Here is a 20,662-nt window from a genome sequence, read left to right as displayed (position 1 = left end):
TTTTTTTAACTAGTTAGGATGTAATGTAAGTGTTGTGCAGCACGAAATACAAGAAATGTGCACAAAAGCAAAAAGAGAGAAACTGAGAACAAGGCATAGTCGTGGCACTTAAACTATTCCTTTGCTCTAATCCGGTTTGTAGTTATGTACAGTAATGTCAAACAACAACGTGTAGTGGCTGCCATATTGATATGCAATGCTCATTCAAGAAAACTGCGCTGCTTTGGCTGGGCTTCAATCGAAAACTCTGTGGCTTTGTAATGTTTTTCACACCCCAAATACTCAAATTTGTGACCAAACCATCTACGATATAAAATTATCAGAAAGGTTGTGCAGTACAGTAAGAAGGAAAGGTGAGTTCACCTCTGTCAAGCATGCCACAGATACTGGACATTCCGCTTACAAAATAGGGCTAGAAATTAACTTAAAACAACACACACACATGCAACTCTATGGTGAATGACAAATTCAAACAAGAAAGTCTTCACAAAAAAAAGAAAGAAAGGAGAGAGAATCTACATGTCGTAAGAATGCTCTGTGACAACGCTAGAAAAATTCCCTAAACACATCAACACAGCACGTACTGGACATCACATTGTCTAAAGCCACAGGGCGCTTCAATCTCCTTGCAAAACAAGCTGCCTTCACATTTCAGACATAACACGAGCTCAACATTCGTTAATATTCATGACTAGATGTATAAATACTTGCTCACTTCTTCAGTGAAGCATGGGGGCACCATCTCCCTAACCCTTCCTGTCCATTCTTACGTTCAAAATCCCCACACAAGAGGCAACAGAGGGTAACAAAGTGAACCAGACGTTTTTCAGGGAACTCCAGCAGAGCAAAGGACGTGAATCTAATGAGACGACTACAACACAATAAACAGCTAGTTACCCTCCAGCCGTCGTTAACCCTTTTGCCTTCATACTTTTCTTTCCTAATGCCCCTTTACGAGCCTGTGCCGACTCAAAAAAGATTCCCGAATGAAAACTTCAGCTTGTAAATGCAATCGTAAAAATTCCCTCAAGTGTGCGAAGCTTCCTCTACCCCCCAAGTTCACTGGTGTGAGCGCGTTCTTCGGAACGGGGACGGAAGATGTGAAAAAGACGACCAACAACCCATGCTCGTCAGAGAGAGAGACTAGCATGGTCCGTGCATGTACTTTGGAAAAATGTTCTTGCAAGGGAACAGCAACTTCAAAAGCAGCATTGGGAAGAGAGGCGACGTCTTACGTCCATGGATGCAGAAATCCTGCCTAAGCACTGCTGCAGGTGTGGAGCAGGTAACCACAATCCTTGATTCCAGAAGCGGCATTGAAACAAGCAAAGGCTTAGCAGTCGGAGAAGTCCGACAATGGCAGCTAGTGAAGTTACCGTCACAGCTCCTCTGTTCACTGGTTCACGAGTGGCTGGAAAGAGTGCGAACGCCACCAGACTGGCTTAGCATCAACGTCGCGCTGTGCCGCGACATCGTTGACAGTGGGTGTACAGAGGCGCAAAATGTCTGCATCACCTGGGCAAAACCTCCACCATTCAGATCCGAGTTTTACATCATCACTTACGTCAGAAAAGCAAATCGCTCTCGTCTCGTGATAACATGTTTTGCCCTGCAGACTACCCCTCTATCTGCCAAGGCTTGGCGACAACTCTGCGGGAAGAAATGACAGAAGTGAATAAAAAACGAATGTGTGTAATGGTCGTTACGAGATGCTCCATGACGTAACAAGGCGATCGAAGCTCGCCAAACTGAGCGTACTCTCGGTCTCTGTGACTGCGATTACATATCGTAGTGATGGCAAGTTGGGTGAGATCTATTAGTAAGTGCGCTAGTGCGAGGCATTATAGATGGTGAAGCAGCCTAGACTGTATCCTACTCCGTGATATACAAGCTACAGCAATCTAAGGACTACTAGTGGGCAAGCACAGGTAGCACAGTCAGGTGACTTACTATCACTAGGTAAATTCAATGCCACCAATGAAACATGCCATATTCGCGAACAGTCTGGGGAGCACTATTTCCTGAGTAATTACGGCCATTTCCTTCCAGTGGGCTATGCAAGTATGCTTCCAATATTCTGAAAGCCAACTGTACAGCGACCTTCACGTTTATCCTAACAATTCGCAAATATCCCAAACAACAAGCAATTTTCTTATTTTGAATGGGGTTTGTCTAACATGTCAATCTTAAGTTTACTGCTGAATGCTGGCAATCTGGACAAATGGAATAAGCTTTCACAGCGTGTCCAAGTACATTGTGACCCCAAAATCAGACCAACCTTATCGAATGTACTATAGCAGACAAACCAAATAACAAGGTAGGCCTCACAAGCTGAGCCTGATAGGAAACGTCCTTTCACTTTGGCCACATTATATGATGTTAGCATAAAATCCACTAGCGTGCCTAGTTTAGAGCTTACACCATATTTGGCAACAGGACATCTAGCACTGTGAAGTCAGACCCTGATAAGAAATGTTCCACCTATTCATTTATCCATCATGTAACGCATAAACAACATACAAGAAGCATAAAAAGCCTGACCAATGTGCACCCAACAATGAGCCACATAGGCCTTACATTGGGCAGTACTGGCCCTATTTATTGCCAACACAGGCCTCACTTCCAATGCTACTTGGGTACACTTGGCGATCTCAAACTCTGCTTGCAAGTACCCGGGTGCAAGGGTGCAAGTACTCGTACATTTAGTCCGACTGCCAGCGGGGCATCCACTTAAAGCTTTTCGACTACAGGATGTCCACTTAAAGCTTGCATTGCTGAAAACCTTTGACAGCTGGAGTGAAATTTCATTCTCCCATGCTCGAGGTTAAAACTGTGCAAGTTAAAAAATGTGTGAGCAAGCCACAGCATGCGTTTGAGGTATGCATGCAACTCCATTAAATGCGGTATATGTTACAGCTAGAGCTAAGAGCTAATGCGCAGGCCTGAGCTAGATGAATAAAGAAGATGTGTCCTGAAATCGGTCACATTGCAGGCTTAACTTAGATTAGGCGAGACCTCAGTCCCCTTTTGAGCTACAAATGTTCTATGGGGAACACAGGGAATGTGGGAGATGTAAATTCAAGACGATGAGCAAAACGAGAAAAAGGTGTAAGCAGGAGCCAATGTTTCGACAAGTGGACTTGTCTTTTTCAAGGCGACATGAGCTCTCCTTGGCACGGTGTGTATAGGTACGGTTCTTACAAAGGGAAGAGAGGGTAAGGTAGGTGGGTGAGGCAATGACCGAGGGAGTGTTAGCGGCGAGGGTGTAGAATCGAAAAGAAAGGTGCGCTACTGGACATCGGTGGAGGAATGTGAGGTAGCGGCATGTGTCGGCCGGTTGACATGTCACTGTAGGTTCCTCGCCCTCACCCCTAACACACCCTCGTCACTAACACACTAACACATCCTCGGTCATTGCCTTGCCCACCCACCTTACCCTCTCCCCACTTTAGAAGAAATGTATCTATATATACTGCGCCGGGGAAAGCGTATATAGGAAAGCGCCGAGGAAAGCGAGGAAAGCGCCGAGGAAGTGCTTTTACCTTCTCGTTTTGCTCAAATGTTCTATGAGCAACACAACATGGCAGCTGACATTTACAGCCAACTGGACAGCCATACGCAAACACTTGACACATTCTTAAAAGATGCGCATGCATTGGTATACAGCAAGATGCTTTGATACGAATTCATCACGCAAGTTGATGAGGAAGAATGGAATGTATCAACATTGGGCAACAGGTTAATATTCGGACAAATATTAAATACCTTCTTAACATTTTGTGTGTGTATAAATACATATATATATATATATATATATATATATATATATATATATATATATATATATATATATATATATATATATATATGGTGGCAAAATACCTGTCTTTATGTGTCAGTGCACTACCTGAAACCAAACTTTGCCGGGTACAAACTGGTATCATTAGTATCGGTGCAAGCCTTCACAGAATAAAGATAGGTATCACCATAAAGAACAACCAGTTTCTGGATACTGTTTTCTGGAAAAAGTTAATGCTTGCATTTTACTCTGATGTGCCAAACATGTATTTTTTGCACTGGTGCAGCGTACTGCAGATGTTGTATATTTCCTGCAGGTTTAGCTACTAGCAGTTGTCGAACTTCCTTGAAACGCACAAGGCAGCAAGTATTGTGCGTGGTTGCGAGTCTGCACGAGTGGTAGCTGCGGTCATTGAGATTAGTTTTTTCGAGTTAAATTGAATTAAAAGTGAATTATTAGGTTAATTTGGAATGCCTCGATCAATTATGCATACTAATCATGACTTTGAAGAAATTGTTAAATGACAGCCTGACTGCGGTCAGACACTGAATTACCTGTCCCATGTTAATCCCTCTTACATTTTTCCCTAGGCCTGTGGGCCCCTTCTGTTAGAAATGAACGACAACAGTCACTTAAAGTTGACAGGGTTAACTAGACTGCAATCAACCACCGCAGTTGGCATGTCCACAGTGTAACGTTAATACCACTGCTTACATTTTCAGCATAGTGATTCCAACAGCCTTTTGGGTAGAAAGGCTGAAATCAATGAACAGATTTAGTTGCAGCCGCAATGTCCCACATGAATGGTCACAGTACTTCTGAGTGCTTTCAAAGAAATCATGTGTAACACGTTATGGTAATACAACAAACTAAACACGCCTAGCATGCAATGAGGAAAGATTTTTCCACCACGAGCAAATTTTTCCACCAGCACACGTCTGTAGTGATATTGTCATCTAGAAAATGTTTTGTTCAAGAAACTTGTTCCAAAGCTTCAGCAGAGAAATGAATTAGCAAAGAATTAGACTTAATAAAAACAATTAATTTGGCAGCGCTTGCCTCAATGTTCCAGCCAGAGAAATATGGCTTTTTCCTGCTCGACTTCGCGACAGGGGTGTCATTCTTATTGTATATAATTGAGCCCTTCCCTGATGTTCCTGGCACCAATTTTCGAAATTAGCACATTATAAAAAGCGCCCACCTTTCTTAAAATTAACCCCATTCTTGATACAGGATGCTTAACCAGCTGGCACAGAATGCATTTAGCAAGGTCTTAAAGTTTACATTCATAGTCACTAATACTAGAACTCAAGCAGCATCCTTCGCGTGCCTCCAACAGGCAGAAAAACGGTTTCCTCCTCTCAAAGGAAGTTACAACCTGTCAACGATAACTTTGTGACCCTTAAATGCAGTGTGTGCTCTAGGTTCATTATAAACAGGCAGTAGGAAACGACACTTTTGGCATAGGGTTGTAAGAATGTGTGCTCCCATTCACCAAGAGTGTTTTACCCTTTTAGGAATGCGATGTGACATCATCAAGCTGCAACCGCAAAACTGCAGACACCATGCCAAACGCGCAGCGAGGCAGTGCGTAGGATTAAAAAGCAGAAAATGCTGTATAGATCACATGTACATACAATGTGTCATAACACATACGGGGTAGGTTAGAGATCCCCCCCCAAGCCACAGAGACCCTGGAGACATTGCTTCTCACAGCTATGTCAAATACACACTGATCAACAAAGTTCTTTTGGTCAATACCAGGCCCAGTGCACACAACGTGAACGTGGTAAGCAAGCTCTGTTTGTAAAATGAACCGATATATAGCAAGAAAAAAACTTGAACATCCTTACCCACTACCCTAACACAATGCTAATCTGCAAGCCCTTTAACAATCACATTCATGAGGCTGAGCGTCCTAGGGTGGGTTACAGACAGAATCACAACACGCATTTCCCTAAGAAGGCTGAGCAAGTTGATTACTTTAAGCATGCCAAGCTGCATTAACGACCCAGGCACAATTAAGTGGGCAATAGAAGATATGCAATAGATATCAGAAGCTGTAGATTTCTTAGTTGTTTGCAGTGATCGTTGTTTGCTTGATAACGCGCAGGCAATACCTATTTGCATGCAAAAACACCCGGCACAGAATGTCAAGAAATAATGGCATATAACATGGCATGCCATACAGTACGGCACGATACCAAGTTCGAAGGCCAAGTTCACAAGGTTGAGAAATGCTCTCAAACTGGCATCAAGACATTGTGTAACAAGCTGAAGAAAAGACAAGAAAGAGCTTTGTTACAATGCAGAAGCAATGTGGTGTGGTTGTGTGAAACACGGTCACAAAGTCTTATACAGAAGAAAAGTGTGGCAGCACGTGCCGAGGTGGGACATGGTGTGGGTTCAACGTGCAATGACACAGAAAGCATAAAAACGAAGCGTGATGAAATGGAGTTACATTAACAAACAGGGATGAGCCCGAATGTTCACGTCAGAAATGGGTGCAACAACTCCATGAAGCCTCTAATTTGCCTGTGGACTGGCCAGAATGTGCTCAATTTCAAGTAGTCCTAGTGGCATTCAGGTCTGGAGTAACAAATATTTCTATGTTCTGCGTGTCACCAAAACACAGTCTGCACCAGTGTAAAGAGCAATTATATACGTTTCGACCGCACAACAACTTTCCATAGCATTACCATGAACAAATGGACAAATGAATCCTGAATGGGAAAATTTTAAGTCTCAGGAAATTTCACTTGAGCTACGTGATATAGTACTAGCACTGTTGATTTTTTACTTTGACACACCATACATTGTTTGAAGAGAAATGTTATTACACACCTATTTATGAAAACCAGCAAGGAAATCTGTGATCATTATAACAGCTATAAACAGCTGTGAACAGCTATAAATACCTTGGTGTTCACATTTCTTCTAATCTATCGTGGAATACGCATGTAGAATTTGTAACTAACCACGCCAATCGCATGCTTGGTTATCTGCGTCTAAACTTTTTTGATGCCCCATCGTCCCTGAAGTTAACACTTTACAAAACCTTGGTACGTTCTAAATTAGAGTACGCATGCGCCATATGGGATCCTACTCAGACTACACTCATTCAAACTCTTGAAGCCATTCAGAATCGCGGCGCACGTTTCATCTTGTCGAATTATTCCATCATTCCAGTGTCACATCTATGAAGAAAACCCTAAACTTGCCTGACCTTTCGTTGCGTCGAAAGTCATCTCGCCTTAGCCTTTTTCATAAAATCTATTATTATAACAACGAGATGAAGGACGTTTTGTTCCATCCACCTCATTACATATCTTCAAGGACCGATCATCGCTTCAAGGTGGGGCTACCTTCTTGTCGCACAAAATTGTGTAATGACTCTTTTGTTCCTAGAACAAGTGTCGCATGGAACCACCTTCCCTCCACAATCGCCAGCATTGCTGATGACCACCAGTTCAAGATCGCTTTACAAGACGCCTTGTAATACTTCTGTTTGTTTGTTTGCTGCACGCCTTGCCATTTCTTCCCCACTCCTTTCTGTAGTGCCTTTGGGCCCTGAAAGTATTTTAAATAAATAAATAAATAAATCATTTTGCGTTGGTGCTTCAAATGCCCTGTTTGCAATTCATATGTCTGCAAATACAGTGCATAACCAAGGAATGACAACTTCATGAGTTGACATAAGGAATATGAACACTGACCTAAAATGGCACAGATTAGCTGGCTTTGATTCCGTAGAGTTCATCATTTGGGTCCCAAAGCTGACTTAAGCAAGATTCTCATTGATTCAGTCAACCACGCACTTTCAGTGCTCAGAAAACGGTACTGGGCAGAGACAGCTTGGCCAGTTCACAGGAAATTGGAGTAACACTTTCGTGCAATAACAGGAACAAGTCTGCATGTCCAGAAGTCAATGGCATCCAGACAGCGGGATATTCAGGTGAGGATATAAAACCTCAAAGACCAAGCCCTCCTTGAGGTTCCCCGACAGCACAGTGAGTTCACAGGAAATCGAAGCAACCTTTCATGCCATTACAAGAAGTCGTCTGCTTGTCCACCATACGCGAATGGCATTCAGACGTCTGGAATGTGGCACTTCGTCTGCACATCTTGACGTCTGGAATGTGGCACCCAGATGTCCAGATGTCCAGGTGAGGGTGTAAAGCCTTTGTGAAGATCAAGCCTCTTCGAGGCATTCTTCAGGAAGTGGGGAAAGTAGGGAACAAGACAGCACAACAACGGCTGGGATGCATTCAACGCACGACGATGACGACAACAGCATGTTGCCACTGCCGCGGTCGTTTTCCCCGGCTGCCAACGAACGCGATGCACCGCGGGTCCATTTGCTCACGTCTTCGCCTTGTCCGAGGCAGCCGGCTCCACGGTCGTGTTGACACTCATCACAAGCATCTCGATAGTGTGCGAGCCCGGAAGGCCCGAGCCGGCAAGGTTGGGCGAGTCTGCTTCAAAGTTTTCGAGCGGAACTTGGACGCAGACCAAATTCCACTGCCGAAGCAGGCCTTCCATTGAGTAGTCCGCACTGGAAATGAGACGAGGAACATAGTGGCCACCTTGTGAACGCAAGATGCCACGAAGACCAATAGTTTCAAGCAAAAAGGTTCAAGCAATAAACAAATAGTAAGGTTAATGGCTGCAGGAAGCACAAAACAGATGGAAACATAGAAGCAGACGACACCAGTACACGTCTTGTCTGTCCCTCATGTTACCATCTGTTTTGTGAAGCTGTTTGCAGTGGATTCGTAGCAATTTGCCTAATTACAGTGTTTCATGGGTTACTACTAAAAAAAAAAGTGCACTAAATGAATCATTGATTTCTTGGTAAAAAGCAACAAGCTAGCTTGGATCAACTAAAGCACTCGTAAGTTGCATTTTCGAAAACTGAGCAGGTGAAGACGAAACAAACAAAAGAAATTAGTCGAAGCCGGGCACAGACTTGCAACTGAATTTATTGAAATTAAACACAAAATATGCATGCTAGCTGCCCCTCCTACACGCATCACCTGGTCAAACGTGAACAAAAAAAAGTAATGATCACCATGAAACGTAATTATTCATGCAACGTGCTTTGAACGTATGCAAATTCTTCACTTCACCTGCTAAGTTTTCAAGAATGCAATTGTGCCAACTTGCCCCACTATCCGTACTTTTGATATGTAAGTAGTTTGTACAAATCTGGAAGCGAAGTGAAGTGGAACAGTCCATAACGCACACAGAAAGAGAATGACACCACAATCCTGACTTCAACACAATGTCATTACCTTGACTGGTCTACGTACATACACGGCCAAAACAGCAAATTAGTACAGCAAGGAATAAGTAACACTTGTGTTTTATTAGTTATTTTGTTTATATACACTATATAAATATGACTGACAAATGCAATGAAATTCTGCTGAAGTCAGCACTGTGATGTCACTCTTCCTTGTTCTTACTGTTATGCATATGACACTTTTCTATGAGTTAACTCAGCATAAGTCGTCTTATACAAAGCCAGGAGTCAAAGTCGCCTCCTTTATTGTAGTTGGAGAACATATCATAAAACAAACAATTGGTGTTAAATTGCATGACCTGTAGTAGCAATCTGCATTGCTTTCCCAATAGAGCAGTTGTTTAGCTCATGGGGTGCTCACCTTCGAATCTGGTAGGCACACCAGAAGCGCCCGTGAGGGTTCTGGTGCAGCAGGTAGGACACTGTGACAATGATGTTCTCAAAGTCTGCAACAAAGTAAGTGTTAAACGATTGAGAAAAGTATATACTAAAGGCTCTTTGCGTACAACTCTGACTAAAGGAATGTGCAATAGAAAGTTCGCATCTCGCTTGCATGCCGTGCCACTGATGTACAAGCCCTTGCTCAACTTCCGATCACCAAAAGCATGCATTGATTGAAATTGCCTCGCTGAAAAGATTACTCTTATAACTGACTCCTCCCATTTTCGAGATATGCTAATTGCGTTTTTTTAATTGTGAGTAATTTATGTTCTTGTTTTTGCATTGTACTACTTGTGTTCCTAGCTCAGCTATTTCTGTACTTCGTATATTCGTTTAGTTGTTTGCAATTGTATTCCTTTACCTTGTTTTTGCATTTTGCCCATGCCTGCTCCCCTCAGTAATGCTGTTAAGCCTTGAGGGTAATAATAAATGAAATAAAATGATTAGTAAAAGGTGCAAGGCATGATTACTAAGTGCCTCGAAAAGCCCTCCAATTTTTCTGTGGTACGGTCTTGCGGCATCATCTAACATTCACTTACTGAATTACAACCATTGCCTCCCAGATTTCGGCACACATCCTTATGTCCTCTTTCACCTCTTTGTTCTTTTTCTGCCTTTCTTTTTGTCCATGTGTTATTAAGCATATGGGACACAAAGAGCTTCAGACAAGATGACACGGACCAGTACAAACACTGAGCGTAACTTGCTCTTGCAAGTAAAATGTTGTGTGATTACACATATTGAGGCACATATGACACACAAGAGGCTTCAGACAAACTTGCTTGTGCAAGTAGAAAAAAAAACAGGATCAGAGCTGTCAAACGAAATAGGCCACAACAGTGAAGGAATTCTAGGCCTATTACACAAACATGCCATGTTGCAGATACCAGATGGCTTGGTGTTCTCAATGTACAGCTGACTCATGGGTTCTCAAATTCCTAGCGAGCACATATCACTGGCTGAATTATGACAGGGCTGAATTGCTTGAAGCTGAATATCATATCATTAGCATTATAAAGTGCACTGCAGAATGAAGGCCTCTGCCAGCGATCTACAGTCACTCTACCTGTCCTTGTTGAGGTTAACCCACCATAAACAACAAATCTCTTCAAAAGACTCATCACTTCATACAAGCCTCTGCCACCTTTAATTTAATTTCCCCTTCCTTGGCACCCGTTCTGTCAGGCCACTAGTTAGCTGCTCAACATTTTACGTGGCCTGGCACATTGCAATTTTGTCTCTCCGTCTCTACAAAAATATCAGCTACTATAACATTGCACTCATTACTGCACTCTTCCTACATATACTTCCAAAAGGACTTGTTCTAGGGCAAGTTGGTGTTGAGGCTTATCATACATGCTGTTCCTGGCACAAAGTATGGAACATGAAGCTAGGAAACAGGAAAGACACAAAGAAGCTCCAACTACCAACTGTCCAATAGCAGACCCACATACAAAAATGAAGAAGACTTCCAGATGTGCACAGTTCAGAGAACGTGTGACACAAAAACAAGGCATCATGAAATCTGCCTTTTGAAAAAGCACGCTGTAGAAGAAAAGAATGCGATAGATGTGCCATTAACGCAAGTTTGACCCTTTCTTTCAGATAGAAAAGCTTCCACAAAAGCTTCCAACCCTTACAGTATGGTCCCTGCTCTTGCCTACAATATTAATAGTGATTTTTCTACTTTCTAATGTACTGTGTGCTGTTTCTTATTCGACTGCTTGTTTTGTGGCACTTAAATATTACTACGAGTGGGTTCGACTTACTAGTATACAATGATAAATCCGAATACCGGACTGTATTCAGAGGCTGTGGAGATATACAGCTTTATCTACAACCCTGTCGCCTGTAAACTTTTGTGGCTGACTGTACATGAACGTCTTCCTTTGTGGTGTTTTCGTGCACTACAAGTTTGTGAATTAAACAACTTTTCCAAGCCAATACCTTTGGGGTCGTAGAAACAGTCCGACCCCAGGATGATGTCGATGGGCCCGAGCTGGAAGAGGGCCGGGTTGAACAGGCCCCAGGAGATGGAGACCACGGGCACCTCATTGGCCGTCAGCCCGTTGGCCTCCACATTGCGTTGGCAGTTCTTGAGGCCCAGTGGCGAGCTGTCCGACAGGGTCACTCGGGCTCCCAGAAGAGCCGCTAGGATCCCCGGCAGGCCGGTGCCAGCACCGATCTGAAATTCAACGCACGGCCAGTGATACGGTATCAAGCATTCAGTTAGCGCCTAGCTGATAAAAACATTCATCTTGCATTTTCCACCAGGAAAGCAACGCATTAAAGCACCCTCAGAACAGTGTGAAAATTTGGAACGTAACAAAGGGCATGCGATGAGACATTATATCGTGCAGGCATTGCAATCAAAACACAGGCGAAATAACATTCGAGGCGTATCACATCAACAAAGAAGTAGAGTCCTGTGTCAGCTAGCCGAGTATAACCCTGTCAAAAAAATAATAATAAAAGAACGAAGTAGTGTTTCCAGATGTGTCATAGCCTTGAAGCGGCAGTGGTTTGTCTATTATTCATTGATGCTTTGTGCACTTGTTTATCACCACCAAGTTGAGTATTACCCTATACTATGTACATAGACTCCTCTCTTTAATAACATTTAGTCACTAGTCAGCAGTCTTGTCTTGCGCTTCTTTATGTCCCATCTTTTCGTGCTTTTCTAACCCCAACTTGCTCAACTTTCAGTACTATACAGCTGTGAAATAAGAGCAGCTACTACTGACTGGTTGATAAAACAAGTCATATGTCCTCATCCCTCTTGGTGTTGCCTTTTGCGTCCAGAAAGCGGTGCAGTAAAAAAAAACAGTGATTGGCTGTCAACGTGATGGCAACATGTTGACTCACTGTGCGACTGGTTTATTGAGTGGGTCGAACAGAAGAAAGTGACAACTTGCCTATGAGGGACGCCATAGCAGAGGTCTCCAGATTAATTCAGCCTGCCTGAGGTTATTCAATGCACACATAAATCTAAGCACTCCTTAATTTAATTTATTTCTTTATTTGTACTCAGTGGACTTGCTGGAAAGGCACATAAAAAGAAATAGCCAAAAGAATCAAATACAAGTGCCCGAGCATTTTTGCATTTTGCCTTTATCACAGCATGCAAATTTTCGCCACTGCCAGCAGTTTTATAAGAAAAAAATAATAACCGGAGAGACATGCAGGGACATGCATATTTCGCTTCAAGCATTCCAAAAAAAGATTTTGCGCTTACCGCTGCACTGTTCTTGCGAAAGTTTTCCAGAGGGATCGCATTTTGGTATCTACGTCGTTCAGTGTAACGCATGCCACAGCTAATTGCCTGGTCTTTAAGAAAATAGTGCAAATTTGCCTTCGTTTATGGGGATGCGAGCTGATGCCACGACGGTGCAAGCATAAACCTGTGTCGCGGCCTGCTGGCAGCTGCAGAAAGCAGCGTTTCGAGAATGGCTGCCGCGTGTTCCGGAGGAGCAGTCGACACGCGACAACCCTCCCTGACTGGCTGCTTTCTGCAGCTGCCAGCAGGCTACGACACAGGTTTATGCTTGCACCGTCGTGGCATCAGCTCACATCCCCATAAACGAAGGCAAATTTGCACTATTTTCTTAAAGACCAGGCAATTAGCCATGGCATGTGCTACACTGAACAATGTAGACTCCAAAATGTAATCCTTCTGCAAAATTATACCAATCACAGTGCAGTGGTAAATGCGAAATCATTTTTCGAACGTCTTAAGCAAGATATGCATGTCCCTGTACTTATTGCCTGAACACACACAGGTTGAACACAGTATACTTTAGTGTAAAAAATGAGGTATGTCACCGAACACAACTGGCAACTGCCTGCGCGTTCTACATACTCGAAGCGTAAAAAATTACTGCATCGTTGCGCTTATAATCTGCATCGAAAATTCTAGAAGTTTATTAGGTACAAGGTTTGAGTTGGGTTTCACAGCAATGGTGCCCTACATTGCCGTGAAGCTGCACTCGAAGCCAAAATTTGCATTTAACTCGAACTTCGCCTTTGTACCTAGAACTTCCATTAAATTACAAGGCACATTATACAACTAAATGTACAGTACAGCTGCTGCAGCAAATTGCACCAAAAGAACTTGCACGTGCCGGAAGAGCTTTGCCGCAATCCGTAATAAACAAGGATGACTGCAGCCAGACAATGAACAATGATGGGTCATTGGCAGGAATTCAGTCGGGTTATCTTGTGGCAAACACGACAGGAAGCGTTGATAAGGGCCCGGCCCGAGCAGTGTACCAAAGACCCAAAATTCAAGCAAACAAGGCCAAGGCTCTGTGCCAGTTTGGTTTCTTCCACGGCCATTGTCATGTCCTTGAATGAGCCAAGCTAAGAACATCGTCTTTGTGTTTCTACATCAAGCGCAAAACAATGTGTGCAAAACAACATGCACATAGCATGCCTAAAACAATGACCTGCCAAAATGTGTCAACGACAGTGTTTTCTGATCACATGGTCTGCGGACCTCCAAAGGTTCAAGGAATCCTGCAGGGACCTGTCTCGCAATGCATCATCAATGAGCATCATTGATCTAAAAGAGTGAATGAGATGCCTGCAATGACATTTCTGTGTGGAATTCGACTCTCCATATTGATTAAAATGGAAAAAAAGAAAAAAAATGAAAATGACATTCCAATCAAACCAGACTCTCATCTTTGACAGGCCTGAAACGTTTACTACCAGAAGCAGACACCAATTCTAATAGTGACTGTAATTTATCTCAATGGTTGATGAACTCTCATATCACCGTAACCGGTACAAAGGTGCTCAATTTCACATTTACAGGTCACACAGCTATTACCACAAATAGTAATGCTAGTTTTCACATTCTGTAAGTTTTTCTTCAGATCTAAATGCAACACCAATAAGTCATTTTTGCAGGAGCAACTCATAATTGGCTGTAGTGCAACACGTCAAGTTGCCAGCTAGGTGTCAACATGGTGCTTGGCACTAGAGTCACCCATAAACTGCTTTTGTGGCTTTTGCTATGGTTGATGTTAGCTTCATAACTGGTGAAGAATAACTGCCCAGTCAAACCACATCAGCCTCTTTTCACATAAAGTGGCTGTATGCAGTTATCTGCAGACAAAGCTTTTCGCAGCAAAGCAACCTTCCGAACACTCTACTGTTCCCTGGAAAGAAGTCTTGCACAATAGAAGAATGCTCCAGCAGAGCCTAATATGAACACATCTTCATATTTTACCATCAGAATTGGGGCCGACGTTTTCATCCCTGTATTCTGCTAAAACAGTAATGCTAAAACATATGCATAGCGCTAAATCTCCTGTTCGTTTGATTGTACAGCCAACGGAAATTGTATGAGCGGGTCCAAATTGCTGTAAATGTTTAGCTGGAATGAGGACACTTGTAACTAAGTCAAGCTTAAACTGAGGTCGCATGCCTTCAAAACCTTATTTTCATTCTGTTGCTAGAAAATAGTTCATTAATGATTATCACTGCAGCAAATTCAAGACCCTGCTCGACTTTCTTGCCATAGGCTAAGTGGCTGGTAGGTCAGTGTGACACCACAATTAAAGTATTTTCTCACATTTGGGTTGCATTGGGGGCAGGAAAAATTGTCAAAACTTGCTAGGTTGAGCCTTTGGCTCCCCCTAAGAATGTGCCGTGGTCATTATTTGCTGGTTAACCACTGACCAAGCAGATGCTGTGAAAATCTGCGACGTCACTACGAGCTTATGTGGGAACTTTGGGCCCAGTGTTACCGCCCATATTTCATTTCTGAATTCTTTTTTCTGGCTTGCCGATCTGGAAAGCCTTTCGAAGTAAGGATGGGTGTTGTGCTATTGCGAAAGCTTAACTTTGTTTTACTTCATTTTCATAGTGGTCTCACTTCAAGCAATGTGACTTGCAGCCAGTCACCAGTGAGTGAAGTGAGCCTGATCGCACTCACCTCGAGAATGCGTTTGCCCTTGATGTGCTCCCGGTTGAACCAGAGGTACTGGGCCAAAACGGGACTGCAGGGCCAGACGTACATGCCGTAACTTGGGTCCAGCATCTGCACGAAGCGTGACAGGATGCGTGTGTTTGGAGACCTGCAGCTGCAGGAACTAGGGCACATTCTTGGTCGATCACTTTTGGGGATATCAGTTTCAGTACCAGAATCACTTTCACTGTCACCAATCACTTTCGGGGATACCTATGTGCGTGCCAGCGTCACTTTTGCTATCATCAAACACTTTCAGGGATATCTATATCAGTGCCAGCATCACTTTTGCTATTATCAGTTACTTTTGGGGATACTTATGTCAGTGCCAGTATATATTATGCAAGAAAAGGTGAGGCATGCAGACAGGACACAAGAGAAGAGAAGTGGACAACACGAACGCCGGAGACAACGAACGCCGTCCACTTCTCTTCTCTTGTGTCCTGTCTGCACACCTCACCTTTTCTTGCATAATGAATCCTTACCAACCAGCTCAGCTTTCTGTCATTCTAAGCCAGTATATAACTTTCTCTATCATCAATCACTTTTGGGGATATGAGCTTCAGTGCCAGAATCACTTTCACTATCATTGATCACTTCCGGCGGATTTTGGAGATATCAGCTTCAGTACCAGTTTCTGGGATGTCAGATTTATTGGAGAAGCCTGCGAGCAGGATGCCCATGACTCCAATGACGTGTTGTGCTGGATGTTTTGCTGCGCAAAAGTATGAATAAAAGTGATCGACCAAGAATACCATGCCAGAGCAAGTAACAATTGCAATGTATGTGTGGTATAGATCAAACTTAATACAGGACATGAGCCTAATTAGTGCTCTAACACTGAATGCAGCTAATGCCAAACATGATGACCTTCAGGCTGACCTTTTTTAAATGGCTGCTCAACTTACATACAAGCACAACTACACCTTGTTGTTTAACAGTCAGAAAAAACAAATTAAATGTAGTGTGGAATTCACATTAATATTCAGCAGAGGTTCCTCTAGCTTTGCCATGGTACGGGATGATTCAATGTTGAGGGGCGTACTTTACTGTGTTGTTACTGCTAGAAATGTGCTCATGTTAGTTCTTGTTATGTTTTACCATTTTATTTCAAGACATAGTACTCGCAATGTATACCGTGATACATTAAATTATAGTCTTAGCCTCAGTGTATTGAGTGAATGTAAGGCAGTGATAAATGCTCAGGCAGTCTTTCTTAATTTTTATGTGAAACTTCGAAGCAGCACCTCAAGGAACCTGACTGAAAGTAATAATTTGCTATTTTAGTATAAGTACTAAAAGAGCGAGAAAAAAATTTGGAATGCACTAATTATGCACCTGGCTCTTAGCTCCCAAATGTTGTAAGTTGGACCACGCAACAAAATTATTATGCAGATTTGGTGGCATCAATATAAGCCATGGTGAAGCCCATATTACGTGGCAGAGCAGTTCTTTCACAAATGTGAAAACAGTTAAGTTCCTATTGTGCAGCGGGCATTTGTTTTTGCAAATGTCAGCATGCACCTCGTTAATTTTTACTTCATTCTTTAGGCTTGTTAAGCAACAGTTGTCAGGTCAGGGAGAATGCAGACGCCTCCTCATTCTTGTATATTGCGGTCGATCGGCTTTTCTGTGAAAGCAAGCTCGTCTAGTACGTGTTCGAGTGGCACTGAAGCCTCCACATGCTTTGTACAGCTCCCGTACAGGCGTCCCGTACGGGCGTACGGACATTAATGCGGAGTGTTGCACAATATTGTACAGTAAATAATATGGGCACTTGCACAGGCAGTGTTCAAAATGAAGGGATTAGACTGATTGTCAAGCTTCGGTCGAAGGTCATTCTGAAATCAACTGCGTGCACTCGTGCGAGTGAAAAGCCCAAAACGAAAGGAGAGACTGCTCGTAATACCTTGTACACACGCTGTCGAAACGCTGATGAATAAAAGCAAGCCATGGGGGAAAATGTTACACTTTTTATTAGTCGAACAGAATTATCGATATAACATGCACTCATAAGCATCTATCATTGTCTGAGACATTGATAATACAGCCTGGACTTCAGGTCGCAAAATTAGACACTAAGGAAGCTTCTGTGTCCCCGTTGTTGCTGTCATTTCAAAACTGTGTTGCCACATCGGCCAAAGCACAAATCTTGCGTCGTTACATTGAGGAAGTGTTAGGAGCACTGGCGACTAATTTCGACAATACCTCCAGTGAAAGCTTTATTTTTCCAGACTCCCCAATCTGCCAAAAATAGTCAAATCTGAGCAGTAGTTAAAGTTCAGTCGTCGTTTCAGATGTTGCATCATGTCGCTAGCAGAGCTATTCCAACAGAAATGATTAACACTGTGTTGAAATACTGTCGAACACATTGATCAATTTATATGGGCCCGGTAAAGGAAGACTGAAATGGCAATAACACTGATACTACGGGAACATTTCTTCAACTTCCTCAGAAAAAGTGACTGATCTGGTGCTTTGGGTTGACATTTAAAAATAAAAATATACAATTTACAAGTCGGTGTCACATCTCAGCAACAATCAATGGCAAAATACTAAATCAGTGTCTTTAAGAGTGGCTTATAATGTACATGCATACTACGTATAGTTTGATTACTAAAGGCATGCATTCACACTGTGTTTACCTTATTAAAGAGTTTCAGCTTGTCTGTAAACATATTACTCCACGGAATCTGGGGTTACCTGAGATGTGGACAGCAGCAAGTGGCACTGGTAGTGACATTTCGTGATGCTTCCTTCAATCACAATGTGTTAGGCCCAATTTTAAGTACATGTGTTCTTAATGAAGAAAATTTTTTTGAGGCTGCACGTTAACAATTACGTCCCTGTGAACACTTTATACCAGCGGCTAAGTAGAATATGGTCGACTACAACAATAAGTCTGCGTGCTCTCTTGTTAATGTATTAACTCTATGTACGCTCTATGCTACAGGCATTATAATATAATATCTGTGCCACTAACCCCGTCACTCACATCTACGTCTCTAGTAAACCAGTATTCGGCAGAGGCCAATGCGTTCACAGACAAACTAAATCTATTATTTTATGATTTCAGCCTCAAAATAATGAATGTGAAGTGTGTAAAACCTGGCAATAGAAGACTCTTGTAAACAGCTTTATATACATGTATATGGCTTCGTGCATTTCTATACACTTTGCCCAGGTCATTAGGAAGAGACTGGGACATTTCTACCAGATCAATGAGATGCATTTTCCCATACCACAATATACCTGGCCGGCTAGTCCGAAAAGTCATTCGTGTGCTATAATATGAGCACATAAATGTTCACATTATAACATGTTACGTGAAGGGTATGTGCTTATACACTTTCCACTGTGGATGAAAAGTGGTCCTTTAAAGGGAAATCTCGCCGATCACGCCTAACAATGTACGTCAGAACGACGGCACTAAATCTTCAACTGTAACTCAGCTGTGTTGTTAAATCTTTCTCACGAGGGGGGTTGCAATATGGAACTTAAATGGCCGCATGTTTACAAAGCCTGCGTCAAAAAAACTCTTCAGCTATATATATCCATCACGTACAAATATGATGATAGTATAAAGTCTGTTGGCGTAAGCGTAACACATTACTGCGAAACATCGATCATTTTCATAGCGTGGCCTGCGCACCATGCTGATATCGTGACATGTCGCATGGAAGCAAGCCCAGCAGGCCGCCGATCACGTGGCACGGCATTCTGGCCTCTCTTATCACGCGCAATTTGTGTTTCGGACATGCATAACGCCCGAGATAGACAACACAAGCTTACAGCGATCGCTACAGAAATCGGTCGACAAGAAGCTACGTCTACATACAATCTAACAGCTTGTCGCGAGGCAAAAGTGACAGTAATCTCAAAAGAACAATCTAGAACAAGTTGGTGGATTTTTCTCTCGCTCTTCTTTTTCTTCGTGCGGTGGTTACACGCGCCTTATCCTCTGTGGCCTCGTCTACCAATCTGTCGCTCAAATCAAATTAAAGCCACCGGTTGCATAAACAAGATGTCCGAAACCGAAACTGGCTTTCCCGGCTTTCTTCTTCCGCGCGCAGCGCACCCTAGACTGATAGCACATCGCGATAACGCGCCGCCCGCTTACCTCGATGATCTTGACAGTGAGCGACTCCTTGTGCGATTCGAAGACGAACGTCCTCGTCTTGTGGTTGCCGTCGCCGTTCTCCATGTAGTCTGGCTGCCTCATCCGCTGTTTTTTGCGACTCAGTGCCATGTCCGCTCAACGCGTTCGACGTCGAAGGGGCTGCGGGCGCCTCTGATCTCGACCAGCGACTGTCGCGATCACGCTACATGCTAACCTACGCACGGCCCTACGCGCCTATACCTAGAACAATAACGGCTACGCCCCTGGCGAAGAAAAAGAAGACACATATCCGAGCGAACAAGAAACTAAGCTAAACATAAAACGGCCTAAAACACAATACACACACCGAAAATTGGCGCACGCAAGGCGCCTCCCTCACTAGCGCTCCCCCATCTTTGAATAGCTTCGCCGCACTGCACCGACCGCAGCGCCCTCGGATTTTTCTGGCGGCGGTGACGGGAAACGCGTCCGCGCGCGTGTCGTCTGCTCGAGCGGCGCAGACGACGCGAACGATGCGCGTGTCAGTCCCAGGTGATGGTCGAACTGGCGGGACTTTCACTCCACTTGCATAATTTTTTAATGGCTTCTGTTGTTCTCTCTTGTTTGTTTTCTCTGCTGAACACAGCAAAACGAAGATAAAATGTCCCGGTGACGAATATTCGGGCCGCAATCGCGCAGAAATGCGGGCGCGCTCGAGTTTGCTTCAAGGCAAAACAGAATTAAAGCATTCAGTGTGTCGAATTTTAAAAGCGTGCATGTTGGAACACTTTCCTGTGCCTCATATAAAAAAAATATAGAATTTGTTTTTGGTGTTGGCATTGATCCGATAAGCCTGCACAGTTATGGGTGGTCATCTCGAGCACGTTGAGCGGACTCGCTATATTATAAGTTGCTTATAAACTCGCTTCAAGAATCGCGTAAGGCGTCTGGAAATAATTCAAAATGACTGTAGAGAACTAAAAGGTGTCCCTCAAAACGGTGTTTGCTGGCCTCAAGACGATGCCTTTATCAACAAGTGGATAG

The 20,662-nt window shown here is 43.3% G+C and overlaps 1 protein-coding gene across 3 annotated transcripts; it reads right to left on the bottom strand.

The window, feature by feature from the left end:
* Window positions 1–5,391: 5,391 nt before the first annotated feature.
* Window positions 5,392–20,062, bottom strand: LOC126528983 (histone-arginine methyltransferase METTL23-like). Of its 3 annotated transcripts, XR_011896179.1 has the most exons (6): window positions 19,640–20,062; window positions 15,487–15,591; window positions 11,493–11,730; window positions 9,466–9,550; window positions 7,516–8,354; window positions 5,392–7,369 (listed from the first exon to the last, which is right to left on the bottom strand). XR_011896179.1 is itself a non-coding variant. In XM_050176587.3 (5 exons), exons 1-5 carry the CDS (start codon window positions 19,766–19,768, stop codon window positions 8,162–8,164), a joined length of 750 nt encoding a protein of 249 aa, XP_050032544.1. In that variant the 5' UTR covers window positions 19,769–20,062; the 3' UTR covers window positions 5,392–8,161. The 3 variants fall into 3 exon arrangements, 2 of the variants coding, with proteins under 2 accessions (XP_050032544.1, XP_072146133.1); XM_050176587.3 differs by having other exon boundaries at window positions 5,392–8,354; XM_072290032.1 differs by lacking the exon at window positions 5,392–7,369 and having other exon boundaries at window positions 8,196–8,385.
* Between the last annotated feature and the right edge of the window lie 600 nt (window positions 20,063–20,662).

Source organism: Dermacentor andersoni, chromosome 8 (assembly GCF_023375885.2).
Source record: "Dermacentor andersoni chromosome 8, qqDerAnde1_hic_scaffold, whole genome shotgun sequence".
In the NCBI taxonomy this organism is placed as follows: domain Eukaryota; kingdom Metazoa; phylum Arthropoda; class Arachnida; order Ixodida; family Ixodidae; genus Dermacentor; species Dermacentor andersoni.
This window is presented reverse-complemented; position numbering and strand designations above follow the sequence as displayed.